General features: G+C 43.6%; 1 protein-coding gene across 1 annotated transcript in view; it reads right to left on the bottom strand.

The window, feature by feature from the left end:
- Positions 1–443: 443 nt before the first annotated feature.
- Positions 444–15,572, bottom strand: part of GRTP1 (growth hormone regulated TBC protein 1) — a 35,722-nt gene continuing 20,593 nt past the window's right edge. The window contains exons 6-8 of the mRNA XM_035317815.1: positions 3,450–3,622; positions 3,147–3,332; positions 444–932 (exon numbers count right to left, since the gene is read on the bottom strand). Coding sequence (XP_035173706.1) covers positions 846–932; positions 3,147–3,332; positions 3,450–3,622 — 446 coding nt within the window. The 3' untranslated portion in view covers positions 444–845. The remainder of the gene's footprint in view (positions 933–3,146; positions 3,333–3,449; positions 3,623–15,572) is intronic.

The raw sequence follows: 15,572 nt of genomic DNA, 5'->3' as shown, positions 1-15,572 counted from the left end.
GGAAGTACCTTTCTTTTCTCCATACAGCTTTTAGTACTTCTAAGTTAAGTTGTCTTTACCGCCCTAGAAGAAGTCACCTATTTCCTCTGAAGGTTTGTTTTTTCTTTCGTGAGGAATGAAATAAGCTCAATGTGCAGCAAAACAAAACCACTAACTTCCTTATCAAACACCAGTCTTGCAGTAGAGTTTGAAAAGGTGGTGGTAAAACAGTGAGGCTTTCCCCAGTAGTTCCTGAACAGCAGGAAAAGTGAGGGAAAGGATGCGGCCACAAGAGGGCTCTGTAAGGACAAGAAAGCAATTCGGCAGGGCTGGAGGTGGCACATTACCAGCTTCGCTTGTTTCTGTTCCATTGTTTCTGTCAGGAAAGAGAGCGGTATATGCTGCAGTCAGTCCACCACTGCTGATACCAATACTGAGGTATTTTACTCTTGACAAACAACAGCTTCTGACAAATTAAATTAGATTTATTTTGTACAAATGATAAGAGGTGTCACAGTTAACAGTAAGGAAGGATATGTAATTCTATACACCTGTTCTTAAACATTACAAAATGCCCTGAAAAGACTAGGACAGTGATTTTTTTAAAAGGAGTGTCTAGACTTTGATCACATTCTACTCTGAAAACACTTTAATCCTTTAAAAAAAAAAAAACAACACAACCACCCGTTCCACTATTTCCAGTTATCAATTCTGACATACAGTACAAAGTGTTAACAACACTTACTTGAAAGGCAGGAAAAAAAATTGGTCAACTGTCAGTTAACTCATGGAAAGCTTAAAGTGTGCTTTAGTCAGTGCAAGTAGAGGAATGTGTCTATTTCTGTAGTATCTGACCGTCTGCTGAGTTATCCCTGAGAAAGCTTTTCTCTGCAAGTCTCTCGGAGTTTGTCGATTGTTGTCATGGACAAGGTTCCAGGTTCTGTGAATATTTTCTGGGGGCAAAATGAGAAAATCATTAGTTTAAAATGCTGGCTTTAGGTAAGATGCCAGAATTCTCAAAGTTCTTTGTGTGATCCCAGCTTTCACAGCCAAGATGTGAAAACACTTACTGCTGTTCGGCCTCCTTAGAACAGGGAAGCATCTTTATCTTTAAACTGGATTTTAAAGATGCTATAAACCATTAGCTCCTAACAAGTGCTCCAAATTCTATGGAAGTAACAATACAAAGTGGTATTGAATATACGTATTCAGTTAAAGTTATTTTTGAAGGCATGGGTGTTGTTGGATTGGATACATTCAGAGACTCAGAACATCCTGAGTTGGAAGTGACCTAACAAGGATCGAGTCCAGTTCCTGGCTCCACAGAGGACCACCCAAAAATTAAACCATGCATCACATTCAGAACATACTAAGCCATCCTGGGTAATTCTACAAAGTATCAATGCATTTTTCCTGTGGTGCAAGTGTAAGTCATTCAGGCCCTGGCACACAAAATACAACAGTCTGTTGCTGAAGGAATAAAGTCAGCGTTAGTCCCTTACTCCACTACCTTTGCTCTATTCCACGAGGCTTTCAAGGGGAGTAGCGTACGTGGATGTAAGAATTTGAGACATTTCAAATGCTACCAAACACCTCTGGAATTTTTCTGGCTATCCCTTGTTGCTTTTGCAATCTTGGGAACAATACATCTGTTTTCACTACTTCATTTAAAAGTAGTGACTGATCAAACTGCGAAGCAAGCTTAAGCACGTAAAATTGCTTTGTCCCTAAGTCTCCAGCTAAGCTGCGTGGGCCCCTCTGTTCTCAGTACTTGTAACCAACAGCTCTGGAGATGAGGTTGTAAACGAGCCAGCTTTGAAAGCGCTCTGATAAAGAAGTCTCCACTGCATTAAACTGAAAACTAAGTTTTTGTTCAAGAGGGGAAGGTAAAACCTTCAGCTGTCATCACCTCCACTGGTACCAGTATCTGCATTTCTGCAAAACAAAAGATCATGCCTTCCACCCTTCCATAGAAACCTAACCTAAACTGTTTGTGTTATACTGCCTTGGAAGCTCCCTCAATACAGTAACCACCCCAGTTAAAATAAACACTGCTGGAAAATAAGTAACCCAGGTATTTTTATTGGGGAAACCGCAAGAAAAAGCTTCCTAAAGATTTCCTAAAAAGTTGTTGTAATGCCATTAAAGGGAGGAGCAGGAAAAAAACATCCTTCAAGGACAAGTGTTTGTATCAGTCTGTGAACTGGTATTCTCATGGCAGTTGACATTTAACAAAACTCTTACTCTAAACTCCTTATGGAAGGGAAAATCCCTGCAAACATCTTTCTTTCATGTTAAGCTACATCTGTGATTTATCTGTCCCCTCACTCTTTTAACTAAAAGACTCACAAGCACTAGTAAGTTAAAGTTACTTTCCTTGTATGTAAGCAAAAATGAAACACAACATCTTCACGTGACAGACCTATGCACAGAGCTCTGCCATGAGCACAAAACTTCTGGGGGTAAGAAAGTCACCTACGGGGATGTACTTTTGTGCACACTTGGTAACAATGGTAGGGGAGATGGTTAAGTGCTTTGTGACAGATCTGCTCCGTTATTTTTGCAACTAATGTATTTTACGTTTTCATTGTCTGAGTTAAGCTCTGAAGCTGGTGTTCTGTATGCATTTAGCATCCGCTCTATTCATAATTTAGAAGAATAATTCTTAGGCTGCAGGTTGTCGTAAAACTTCGGTACTCAAAGTTTCAGACTGGAGGTTAAGAGCTAGGTACCTTTCATTCTCTGGCTAACCAAGGCTTTAAACTGAAGATTTATCAATGCAAGTTGTATCCTATAATAATCTCTTACAATTCCTCTGAGAAAACACCCAGGAACACAATCAATGTGCCGTTCACTGAAAGCATTCAGTAGTTATTTTCTTGCCAGATTTCCTGCCTTAAAAAAAAGTTAAAAAGGGCAAAAGGAATTTTTTCACCCCTGTAGGACAGAGAATACAAATGGATATATATGGATTATATATGGATAATAATTCTAAAATAAATAACAGTTTGAGTTTTTAATATATATATACACATACATATGAAAACATTCTTCATCCTTTCACCAATTCCCACGGATACATTTCTCTGAACTGTCTCCATCTTTTTGATGGAGACAAGTCAGTCCTGTTTTTAATTCGTAACAGCTAAAAGCTGTGAACGGTTTACCTGCATGAAGGTGTGACACTCTGTTACAAACGTTCCTTTGGTGATCTGCTTGAATTTATCACAAATGTCAGGGAAATTCGTGGCTTCCAAAATAAAAGCTTGGTGTTGCTTAATTAACGTTAAGGCCACGCGGAAGATGATCTTTGACCCTTCGTAGAACAAACAGTCCCATATTCGGAGCACGGTCTGCAGGAAAGAATTCAGATTACAGCCCGTTTTCCAGCAGGAAATTATTACTGAAGCACTACAAATGAAATAATGATTATGGATGTACGTTAAAAAGAACCGAATGTCACTGATTACCTCTACTGGAAGAATGTCAATGAACAAGCAGATGAACCAGCGTGACACCACCAGGGTCCACATGACCCCGTGTCTTTCCATCAGCTCTGCCACAGCGGGAACTTTCAGTTTCACCAGCTCTCCCAGGACCTCCTGGTCGGTTTTCAGGCCCATCATCGCCGGGCTGTAATAATCTTGGAGAGAAGAAACCAGAATTCAGTAGTCAGTAGCCGTGATTTTCCACAGAACTGAGGGGAACGTCCTGAATGGCTGAGTATGTAAAAGTGTGCTGATCCTATGAACCCAAAGTTTAATTAAACCGTGCAACAAGGATGTCTGCACTGTGGTCATACAGCCCTTCTCTGTCAGCCAAGGCTCATCTCTACAAAATAAGACTTCATTCACGCCTACCAAACCATCTTCTCTGGATATTAATTCTTGGCAACTCATTCTTCCTTCTCAAGCATGGATAATCTAGGGAGCTTTCAAAGATACAATTATAAAAAAAATCATTGACATTTAAAGTTCAATAACCACCCCCTTCCATGCAGGAGGGTGCACACCTCCCAGACCACACCTTACCCAGACAATTGGCAACAAAGCCCATAGACTGGGTCCGGTCACGAACTAAAAATGAGAATTTCTGTGTGTCAGTTGTCCAGGGGAGCTGGACAGCAGGTAAAGCTTCCCTTTGGGTGTGACCCAAATGCCATGGTAAGTTTTTCGCTCATTTCTCCTATCAAGGAGAAATCCCACGTTTTCCGTAGAATAATTTTAAAAGGAAGGGAATGATGTGTCCCCATGCTAACACCTCTTCCCATTTAAAGATTTATCTGAGGGACAGGGATTGAAATTAGACCTACATCTGGTCACACTGAACTGTTATATCCAAAATTAAGAAAAGTGGAGGGTGCTACAGCTGATAGTCCACAGCCTGTTTGACAGGGTAAGTATTTTTGTTATCAAGGTGCAAGCGGAATAATGAGCATCTCAATTTCATAAACAAGTAGTTCTGGGCATGCTTAAGAGAAGAAAAATATTATTTTAGTACGCAAAGAGTTCATCAGATGGCCTGGGAAAGGACAAGATCTATGGAAATCCACATTATGACTAAACATCCACTGAAACATTTCAGGTGGACTTAATGGCAAACCTTGAGGTTCTGCTGCTGCACTGACAACACCTACGTTATTAACTGAAAGAAGTAATTGGTAACAGAAGCACCTTTCTGCATGTTCCCTTCCTTTGCTAATTCTGAAAAACTGCAGTTCAGGTTCCTCTAACTTAGCTGGTCTCTGCCAAGGTTCCCAGACATGCACACAGCGTAGACCAACTTTGTTTTCTTTGTTCCCATGAAGAATGACAGATAAAACTCCTCTACCAGCGTAAGAGTCGCTGCTGCTGGATACATTCCTTTAACCAGTTGTCTTTGACTTGCTCGTAGGGAAAGCTTTGAGAGCTAAAGCACACGCAGCGCCACGAGGAAGTACGCTGAAAGCAAACAGAAAACTACACCATGACCTCAGAGCCAAAACAAAAACCTTTTTATCAGCATGTGTTAGTGCTGTGCACATTTGTGAACCAAATGTAATGCAAAGTAATGTTGACTGGCCAAGTAAACTTTGCCTAAAATGCTGCTTTAATACAAGACAAAGTAACAGGGAATCACATTTCAGGTAAAAGAAGAAGTTTTCTTCTCTTTCCTACCCTCCCTCCTCCTGTCATACGCCCCCAAACCATTATTTTTGGTGCTCCTGAAACACACGAGCACAAACTTCAGGTCGCCGCCAGCGAGCGTCCTTGGGAGGAACGAGGACCCACGTGCCCTGCGCAATCACCCGATACGCTGAACCCAACTGCGGCTGCTATTTTTAATTTGCACAACAACGTAAATGCCAGGATCCCAGCGAGGACGCAACCAGACACCTGCCCAGCGGTCTGAGAGCTGGCGAGGAAAAAATGAACAGGCAGACAAGTTGGATACATCGCTCCTGGAATGACCGAAGCTGTGAGCAGCCGGGAAGCCTCAGCGTAAACTGAAATTGCATTCAGCTTTGTCAGACAGCACTGCTGGATGGAAAGGGAAAAGGATTCCCTTCCCTGGGGCATTTACCTCCTGCTGTTCCTTGTGGACGGGAACAGCCCCCATGATGTGCAGCGCGGCAGGAGGAGCGACTGCGACTGTATGGCCATGCCAATAACCGAGCTGCGACGTTCTTCCCTGATGCCAGGCCACAACACAGAGGAGCTGCAGCCAAAGGATCAGCCTCTGAGATGCTTTTGTGTCTTGTTATTATACATTCATGATAGCCACCAGGGATATTGCAGGTATTGGGGCAACCTGGTCTGGTGGGAGGTGTCCCTGCCCATGGCAGGGGCTGGAACTGGGTGGGTTTTAAGGTCCCTTCCAACTTCCTCTGCTGCTGTGGCTCTGGTCTTCCAGGAGAGGTGACGCACCCAGTGTCATTAGTCAGAATGATTTTGTAACCTGGCTTGGTGCCCAAACACATGGTGACACCAAACCTACGCCACTCTCCTGCTTTGCTCCTACTTGCGAGTGATGCCCAACCCCTCAAGCCTCTGCAAACATCCCCTCAGCAAGAAATCTGCAGTTCTGCCTCTTCTCCCTGATTGCAAACACTTCACCACACTCTTTAGCTTCCTCATCCTTTGTAACTGGCTGCTCCGCCAGAATCTCACCCCGAAGCCAAGGCACCCTTGTTTATAAACACGTCTACACAAGCTTAACCCCACACATACAGCACAGAAACTTTCGCAAGCTACTGTGCAGCAAGTTGTTTTTACTCACCTACCACCAAAATACATCAGCTTCATGATCCTCCCGTATCTTATGCCACGAACTATTTGGAATTTCTAGATCTTCATTACCCAGACTCAATGAATGCTCATTATTATTTCTTCTCTGGCAAAATACTGAGCAGTTTATGACCCAGAATAGACCTGGCTCAGAATCTGCTCCCAAGCTGCCACTCGCTAATTAAAAATAAGCAAGTAACTAGCAAGTGTAGGGTAATTGTGCATCTACTGCTCTGCGCTGGGTTACAGGAATGTCCTCTGACAAGATATTATCCCCTGAAAAAAAAACAGTCACATTGCTTCCTTTTATTTCTAAATTGTCAAGTGGAAGTGACGAAGATTTAGGTGATTACACGCTACATTGCTTTCCATCACGTGTTCTGGGAGGCAACAAATGAACTACAGGATGGGAAATTACTATTCTGTACTATGATTCAATCATTACCAAATTCCAGAAATCTGCCTGGACGGAAACTAAGCTCCCCAGTACCAAACTCCCCATCTCCAAGCTCTTTTGCAAGCTGCTCGCAGGCTCCATGTGCAGAGTGTGAGGGCACGCAGTGGGATGCCAGCAGCCCCACACCTGGGTTTCACCCCAGTGGTTCACCCCGTGCTGCTCCTCTTGCAAGACAAGGAAGAGCCAGCTCCGTCGGCTGCCAGGCGATGCATTGCTGCTGTGTGAGGAACAGGACTAGAGGAAGGGACTTTCTTCCTCGCTTGTAGGGTTTCTTTAGGACTGTGCTGCCTGTGGCACGCGGATGCTGAGCCTGAAACCTGTCTGAGCGCACAGCCTGGCGAAGAGATGCTCTCCAACTGCTTTTCGCTGCCTCCCAACACAGCAAGGCACCTGCCTGAACCCTGCCAGCGGCGTGTCCAGCACCCAGACTGCGCTCCCCAGCAGTAATGAGATTTGCAGGAAATAAGGATCAGGCTTGTAGGGACCGCGTGACCTTGTTCTGTGTTACGGATAGATTAAGCGGTTCCAAAAATAAAAGTTTAAGCAGCAGCACTCTTATAGCCTCGAATTACCCCTGCAAGTCAGAGCTGCAGAAGTTAAAAAAGAATCCTTCGAGTCTGTTGTGCGTATGTCAGGTTAAATATAAATACTCCTACTGGAAGTAGCAGCAGGCTGGGAATTATTCTTAGTATTACAGAAATACCCACAGCAAGACCCAGGCTCTGCTGCATGTCTTCCAGCATTCCTAACTGTTATTTCAAGAGCCCGCATAACCCGGCCTGGGACATGCGGTGATTTATCCTGCAGGTCGGATTTATTTAACCAAAGGGAGAAATTAAGAACTGGCTATTTTAACTTTTCTCACAGTCACAAGCCACGTAAAGTACTTTATCTGCAGCCATGTATTCGCTATGTCCCTGAGCGCCACGGGAGGGAAAAAAGACAAATCCTGCCATTTTTGAAGACTAAGTTCTTTGCAAAGTGACCTCTCAGGTACAAACTGCAGACCCTCAGCCATCCCCATTGACTACAGGTAACAAGTACAGAGGAGAAGAGCTCTGCATTTGGGGTGCATTCACAACTGACAATGGACCTAGCCACCTAATGTTGCCCCTCCCTTACTTTTAAAGTTGTCCTTCTCCCCCCAAATGCCCATTTTTACATCATCATACAACACCCCATGTCTCCTTGCTGTAGGAGGAGGTTGATGTTTGCCATGAGACTTCCCTCGATGCCCCAAGAGAAAAAAGAGAGCCTCAGGCAAAAGCAGGATGCCATGAACAGCAACTGGCCAACTCCACGAAAAGCGTCACTTCTACATTTCTAGTCAAAAGAGAAACAGATCCTACCGCACGATTCTGGGGAGGGGGACAGACAGGGAAAGAGGACACCTTTTCAGCAATCCTTCACTGTAAGAACTTACTGTCTGAATCTTAGTGAACATGGAAATTATTTTAAATAACCTTACAAAGCTTTTCTTTCCAAAAAGATACAGTCACAACTGCATTTAGGAACTTCCTGCAACGTGCAAGCAATGAATCTCATCACTTTAGTTACACTGAAATCAAACCAGACCACGACAGCAGTCCCACCTCACCTCTGGAGCACCTCAGTGCCACGTACACTACTCCTGCAAAATGTATTGACCCACCCGTCCTCCCCGTTGGCGACTCTCAGCCTCTTTTGCCTAGGAAATAAGGGCAATGCTCTGCTCTTTTATCTCTACCATGGGACGGTTCAAAAAAGGCGCAGTGGAGCTTGTAAGAATCTGTATCACAAGCTTTGCATGAAGAGCTGGACAACACATGTTTGGGAGGAAATAAGAAAAGTCACAACAGGAAAAGGAGGAAAACCAAGAGTACTGCCAATTCTTTTTGCAACATCAGGCCACAGTAACCCCCTGCAGATGTCTTGGCTGAAGTGATATCCTGCAGGTATGTGGCTAAATGGCAAGCTGAACTCTTAACCATGGCGTTCTAAAAACAAGTTCCCTGTCCTCCGGGGGGAGGATGAGCAACACCCCAAAATAGGCTCAAGCTGGAGCGTTTACTTCATTGAACCACAGCGAACCAGCACTTCTGTTATGAGGTTCTGACCTCACACCAGAACCAAGAGCAGCCAGCTCATTCACAATTGAACACTAGCTTTAAATATGTATTATATGGATACATATATTTTATGTATTTATATATACAAGTAAACCCGATTCATTTTGGATGGCAGAACTACCTTACGGAAGAGAGAACCCAATCATTATAAGGGTGCTTACGGGTTGTGATACTGAGATTACACAAACTTTTAAGTTACAATGTTTTGAGCAATGATTTAACATTCTCGCCTTTTCAGCAAGCACCAGAAGGCAGTGTTCTACATAACCCTGTGTGGCTGCATTCATCTATTGCTTCTGGTCTCAAAGCTGGAAGATGGGTGCTGTGGGACAGAAATGGCCTCTGGTTTCTCATTTGCATTTCCTGCAGCACAATGGAAATCTGAGCAGGTGTAGTAGCTACCATTTGCAAACAGAAGAGGGATGCTGGTTAAATATAAAGACAATGGAAATAAAGGCAAGAACAATATTCTTCCTGACATTACAGAAGACAAAGGTGAAATATGAAGGAGCAAAGACTCCCGGAGCAACCTCTTGGACACAGAAAAATGAAGTTGGCAGCGTGCTAGAAAGCACAAATGCGACTTTCAGACATTCTCACCAAGGGAAAAGAAGCAGACTAGATTTGTTTTAAATACTAACTCACTGTCTCGCATTCAGTAATGACACGTGCATCATTAGAAACAAGCACAGTTTACAGTTAGAGCTACCAAAGCAATTTTGTACAGACCGCACGCAAGACAGAGCAAAATGCTCCTGGCGGTTTCCCTGTCTCCCCTCTGCCCCCTGTGTTCACTGACACTGGGATTGCTCCTTTTGTAAGTCGTGTTTGTTTTTTTTCCATAATACCCGCGAGCTGACAGAGGCTAACAGACATGGGTTATTCACCACTCAGCTGTTTCCTACCAGCCTGGCCCGCCTCCAGCCACCACACTCAATTAATTTCCCTCTACGGAGCTGCCCTCTTTGGAGAGGGCTCCAGCTCACCGGGTGGGGGTGATGGTCCCAGGAGTCGAGGTTTTGGACAGACTTTTATCTCCGTTTCCTCCAATGGAAGGAGCAAACACTGCAGGTTGCCACAACTGCTTACCGTGCTTGTAGAGGAGACGAATAACTCTGTTATGAATTTGCAGCCCTATCACGAGTCTTACACGACTGCAGCTGAACGAGGATTCAGGGCTCTGGCTTCTGTGATTCCTGGATGGGATTAGGGAGAGGAACTACTTTATCAGTTCACTGCACTGACAAGATTATTCTTGACACCTCAGCACAAAATACAGCACTTTTATTATCTCTCACTCAAAAATAACCCACGTTTTCTCCAGCTCTACAACAATGCTACAGTCATGCCATGGGAACTCCCTCACTTAAAAGACTTGGACAGAAGCAGGAGGCTTAAACAGAAAGCTGAGCAGGCACACGTGGCTCTAGCCTGATATTTGGAGAAGGAAACCGATCCAACACTTCAGTCTGAACAGAATGAAATCCACAATCCTCTTATTTCAAGCCTGAAGAAGCCAACGAGTCTTAATTTTAATCTTGAAGCAACAGGTTTTAAACCTGTAAGAGGTACAAATGAAAGAAGAGGCATACCTCTCCACCAGCCACAAACTGAAAATTTAGTAATGCATTTGAGTCTTCTGAACGTAAAACACATGAAACAACCAAGGCAATATTTCCCAAGCGTCTCTGAAACTAAACAGACTGTCACTGCTCGAACGTTTTGGTAGACAAAGTTACTGTTGTGCTCTGCACATGATTTTCTCCCTGTCCTTTCTCCTTTACTCCCAAAGCACGTATCCCTCCATAAGGTCATTCTCAGTGTAGCTCCCTACACTACAGACACAATACACTAGGCTTTGAAATAATATCAAAGCTTGCAGTAGCTGAGCAATTTAAAATATTTTTTTTCCAACATCTTAAGTTACAAATAAATCCCGAATAAGCAGGTCTTAGTTCAGGAAAAGCTAAAGTAATCCTTGGATATATTCACTGCTGAAGGAGAGAGTATGTTATCTCTGTCTATGACATTAACCAAACTGAAGTCAGAGAATGGCACCAGCTCTCATAGTCCCATTTAAGGCAGGAAGCTGATGGACTGGAAGGGACGTGGAACAAAGGGTTATAAACACTACTTACAGAAATTGAGCTCTGTAAGGAGCTTCTCTGTTTACGGAGTTTCTCCAAGGAATATGAAAAAGCAAACTTGACTACTTCACAGAGGAAACATCCCAGACATCATGGGCTTTTCGACAGAGGAAAACAAAGTCTTAAGAAGTAGCACTAGCTACCAGTTAGGATGAGGTGCTTTCAAATAAAAATCATGGCAAGCATTCTTAAAAGAGTGATTTGCCCAGAGAAGCTGTGGCTGCCCCATCCCTGGAGGTGTTCAAGGCCAGGCTGGATGGGGCTTTGGGCAACCTGGTCTGGTGGGAGCTGTTCCTGCCCATGGCAGGGGGGTGGAACTGGGTGGGCTTTAAGGTCCCTTCCAACCCAAACCTTTCTGTGCTTCTATAATTCACAGCTCAAATACACTACTAGCAGTGGTGGTAGGGTCTCTCTTCCAACCAAGTTTGGGGCCTTTCACAACGACAAGCCAAATGTGCCTGCAGCAGGGGGCAATGCTGCTGTTTGCTCAGCTGCCTTCTTGTCCAGCAAGCCCAGTTACATATCTAACACATGGATCAGCTGGAGTAGACAAATACATTTTCTAGGAGTTTACAAGTCCAAATACAAAACTCTGTATTAGGATCTACAACAAGCACCTACAACCCCATTTTACATTTTCCAGCATTTATATTATGCTTTTTGCTGTCCAAATAAGACGCCCAGGAAGGCTGCATCGTTATAAGTGAACACGCAGAGCCCCTGCTGACCATTAGAAGGTTAAAAATATATGCTATGAGGAATGAAATAAGCTATTCACTTCATCTTCACTTCTGCTGCTTTAATCACAGAGTTAAAACAGCACAATCCCTTTAATCAATGTGTAGACAGCTCTGTCAAAACAATAGTGTTTCAATATTACACGTGCATGTTAATGCTTTCACAAGTAAAACCACTAGCTGAAAACAAGCAAACAAAACACCCCACCAACACGACTACTTCAATAAAACATAGGGCACCAAATTGAAGTAAGTGCTGTGCGCTAAGACTTGGCTTTTACACATCCAGGAAAAAAAAGGATCTAAAAGGATCTCCTTCCCCCAAAACCTTGCTTCTTTATTTCCACTGCTACCTACCTTCCTTCTTTATCAGCAGCCAGGCGGTTCTGCCTTTAATGGGACCTAACTGAATTAAGATTTAATTTGAAAACTTTATTTTGCTGGTGGCTTTTGAAAGGGATTTGAAACTTTGATTGACTGGGCAAACATCACTGCTGGCACAGATAGCTGAAGGCTGCAGTCCACTCCAGAGAAGGACCACAGAAGGACTATTAAAGATAACTCAAGGTTTAACATAATTAAATTCTATTAATACAGGGCTTGCCTGCCAGCAGGAAAGAGATGGGCTTGACTGTTTGGATGGAATAAATCATTTAGGTCCTGCTTCCACAGTGTAAATACAGCCATGCCAAGGAATAAGACAATACTCCTGAGCATTTTAAAACACTAAGGGTTCTTCTGGTGTGTAGCCAAAATTTAGCACACCCCCACACAAAAGTAAGGCTGAGGACATGTATATTTTGTCATACACAAGAAACCTGTGGTGTGGACAAAACTGTCGTACTTCTACCCAGCTACCTAAAGCCCATATACTAAATATTGAGCTTGATTTTTATCGATGAGGCTTATGAATTACAAGGAATAAGATACATATAGGAAATACAATTATTCCAAAAGTATAAGCGTACTTATGTAAAAGCAGAAAAACCTCAGTTACTCGTTTCCTGCTTGCTCAAGTCTCCTAAGTGGCACAGCAGTTCAGATTTGTAAGTAATAAGCATTTCAGGCTTATCAAGGCTTCTAAATATACACACACGATGACCCCTACGTTCCACCTTCAGCTTATCAGGACACTGCATGCTTAATTCCTGGATAAATACAACTGACCTCTAATGTTCAAAGATGAATCCTTTCATCGTGGCTGCTGACTAACAATAGAACATGGCAGAGTCTCGTACTTCAGGGCTCCTATTTATCCAGCCTATCAGCAAAGCGCTCCTCTCTCCTCGTGGTGGATGTGACCACAGAATCATTAAGGCTGGAAGAGACCTCCAAGACCATCTGGTCCAACCACCCTCCTACCACCACCGTCACCCACCAAACCATGTCCCCAAGCACCACGTCCAACCTTTCCTTGAACACCCCCAGGGACGGTGACTCCACCACCTCCCTGGGCAACCCGTCCCAGTGCCTGACTGCTCTTTCTGAGAAGAAATGTCTCCTCATCTCCAACCTGAGCCTCCCCTGGTGCAACTTGAGGCCATTCCCTCTAGTCCTATCACTGGTTACCTGTGAGCAGAGGCCAACCTCCAGCTCCCCACACCTTCCTTTCAGGTAGCTGTAGGGAGCAATAAGGGCTCCCCTGAGCCTCCTCTTCCCCAGACTAAAAAACCCCAGTGCCCTCAACGGCTCAGTTCCTTCAACCAGAGGAAGGAAACAAATACATGCTTACTTGCAACTAAAAGCAAGTAGTCTGAATAGGAACACTTTATAGGCAGTAGAGCATTCTGTATTTCTCAAGTGACTCTTCCCTCAAAACCTGAAGCCTGTAAGATGGGACTTGAAAGAATGTCATAACATTGATCAAGGGAAAGACAAGGATGCACAAGAGTTGGATGAGCAATTAAGTTATTATTCAGTTCAAGTATTCCTGTCTCTTACTGTGCCTATTCTCTTCCGCAAAAATACCTGCAAGTCTATGGCTGACACAACTGAGAACCATAGCCAGCTCAAAACAGAAACGTGTTAGATATTACTTATCTGAACACGCAGACATTTGCCTTAACCAGCAGTTGCTAAGCTACACACCGAAGTAGTATCTTGCACTGCACCTTTTGTTCTGGCGGATAATGCCCACTAGTTCACTGCAGTCTACCAGCTCTGTGACTAGTTCATTATTCAGAATTACTCATTATTTTTAGTAACTGATAAACAACCAGGCAGTATGCAAGTTTAAAGAAAAGAAAAAAACTCCCCAAAAAGTCACCTAAAACAATTCCAGGCTGAAGGAACGTTGCTGGACTCTCCTTGGGGAAGACTTGTAGGCTAAATCTAATTTACGATTTCTGTTAACAACACTGGAGAAGAAGAGCAAGGTGGTATTTGTTAACAATACTAATCTGGAAGGTGTTGTCCCACATCAACACACATGGCACAATGGAGTAATGTAGTGAAGGACTGGATTACTTGAGGATGGAGTCAGAGAGACACGATGATATTTAACAAAATACAGAGACAAGAGAGTGCAAACAGTTCACCAAAAAGATGCTATAAATTCCTATAAGCTGTGGGAAAACATTTGTCAGCAATGAAAGAAGACAGTAGTACATACATCATTACCAAGATCACAGATCAAAATGACCCAAAAGAAAAGGCAAAGGAGATCCTACAGTTTTCCTCTCTCAAATAAAACACTTCCAGCTGCAAAGAGATAAATAATGCCACTGCACAAGGCACTAGCAATATTCCCACTAGAGGGGAGGAAAAAAGTGTCATTGTGAGCATGTCAAAAAAAAAAAAAAGATCTCACTGAAACAAGCACATCACATTTTTAGGCTAAGAAGGGAACAGAGACCAAAATACAAGAGAAGAGTTTAACTGAAGCAGCTTAGTAATACAAACCAAGTGAAACATATGAAAAAAAAAATGTTCTGGGATATATATATACTGATATATATAATGCCTGCCATGCTAAAGTGAGTTCAAACTGTCAAGCTCTTCCTCTCTTAAACTCACCATTTAATCATAAATGTAAAATAAAAAAGGCAAATACGCTCCTTCAATTACATACCAAAGTACCACAGTCTTAAGTTACCTCCTACCTGCCACTTTCTAAAGCAACCCCCCTCAGTATTTCCTCAACAGAACAAAAAATTTTCTCAGCAAGAAGTAAAGCTATGAGCAGAACAGAAACAGTTGAGCTATACTGCACAGAAATTGCAAAGACACATTCTCTCTGGGCTTGAACTGAATCCTTACTGGTTCTTCTGGGCAACACTGTCTGCTCCAGCTCAGTCTGTTTTGACTGAACCCGGGAATAAAAGGATCTCGGTAGCACCCAAAACTTCAGTTAAACAACCAGCTGCATTCTCCCATGGTGTGTTTAAATAAGATATGCCCCTAATCCCTCCAACCCCCCAGCTGAGCAGCTGACAGCCACAACAAGCATGAGGCTGGCCTTCAGCAAAAGCACATACCCTTCTGGCTCCGCTCAGCTGTACTGACCAGCGCTGAGCTCAGCCAGATGCTGAGTGTACACACAGCCCTACACATCAGCAAACAAGTTTAATTTCTGCTGGCTTCCTCTTACAGCTGCGCCAGCTCCATCTGGGTGTAGTGGGATGATTCAGACAGAAAACTTCTCCTTACGTGGTCCCATCTCCAGCTGTCCCCTTTTGGCAGTAGGTGGAGGAGTCGTACCTCCATCGTACCCTGTGGCACATCCCTCTCCTTGGTATAAAGACCAGTACGACTGGGGAGGAGAGCTGTGGACTGGGGTAATCCTCCTCTGCCACTTCCCCCAAAAGCTGCCTCTAATCCTTTATCTGTCATGCTACATTTTTCAATAGATGGCACGATCTGTGGCTGGTTTGGTTCAC

This window comes from Oxyura jamaicensis, chromosome 1 (assembly GCF_011077185.1).
Source record: "Oxyura jamaicensis isolate SHBP4307 breed ruddy duck chromosome 1, BPBGC_Ojam_1.0, whole genome shotgun sequence".
Taxonomy (NCBI): Eukaryota; Metazoa; Chordata; class Aves; order Anseriformes; family Anatidae; genus Oxyura; species Oxyura jamaicensis.
This window is presented reverse-complemented; position numbering and strand designations above follow the sequence as displayed.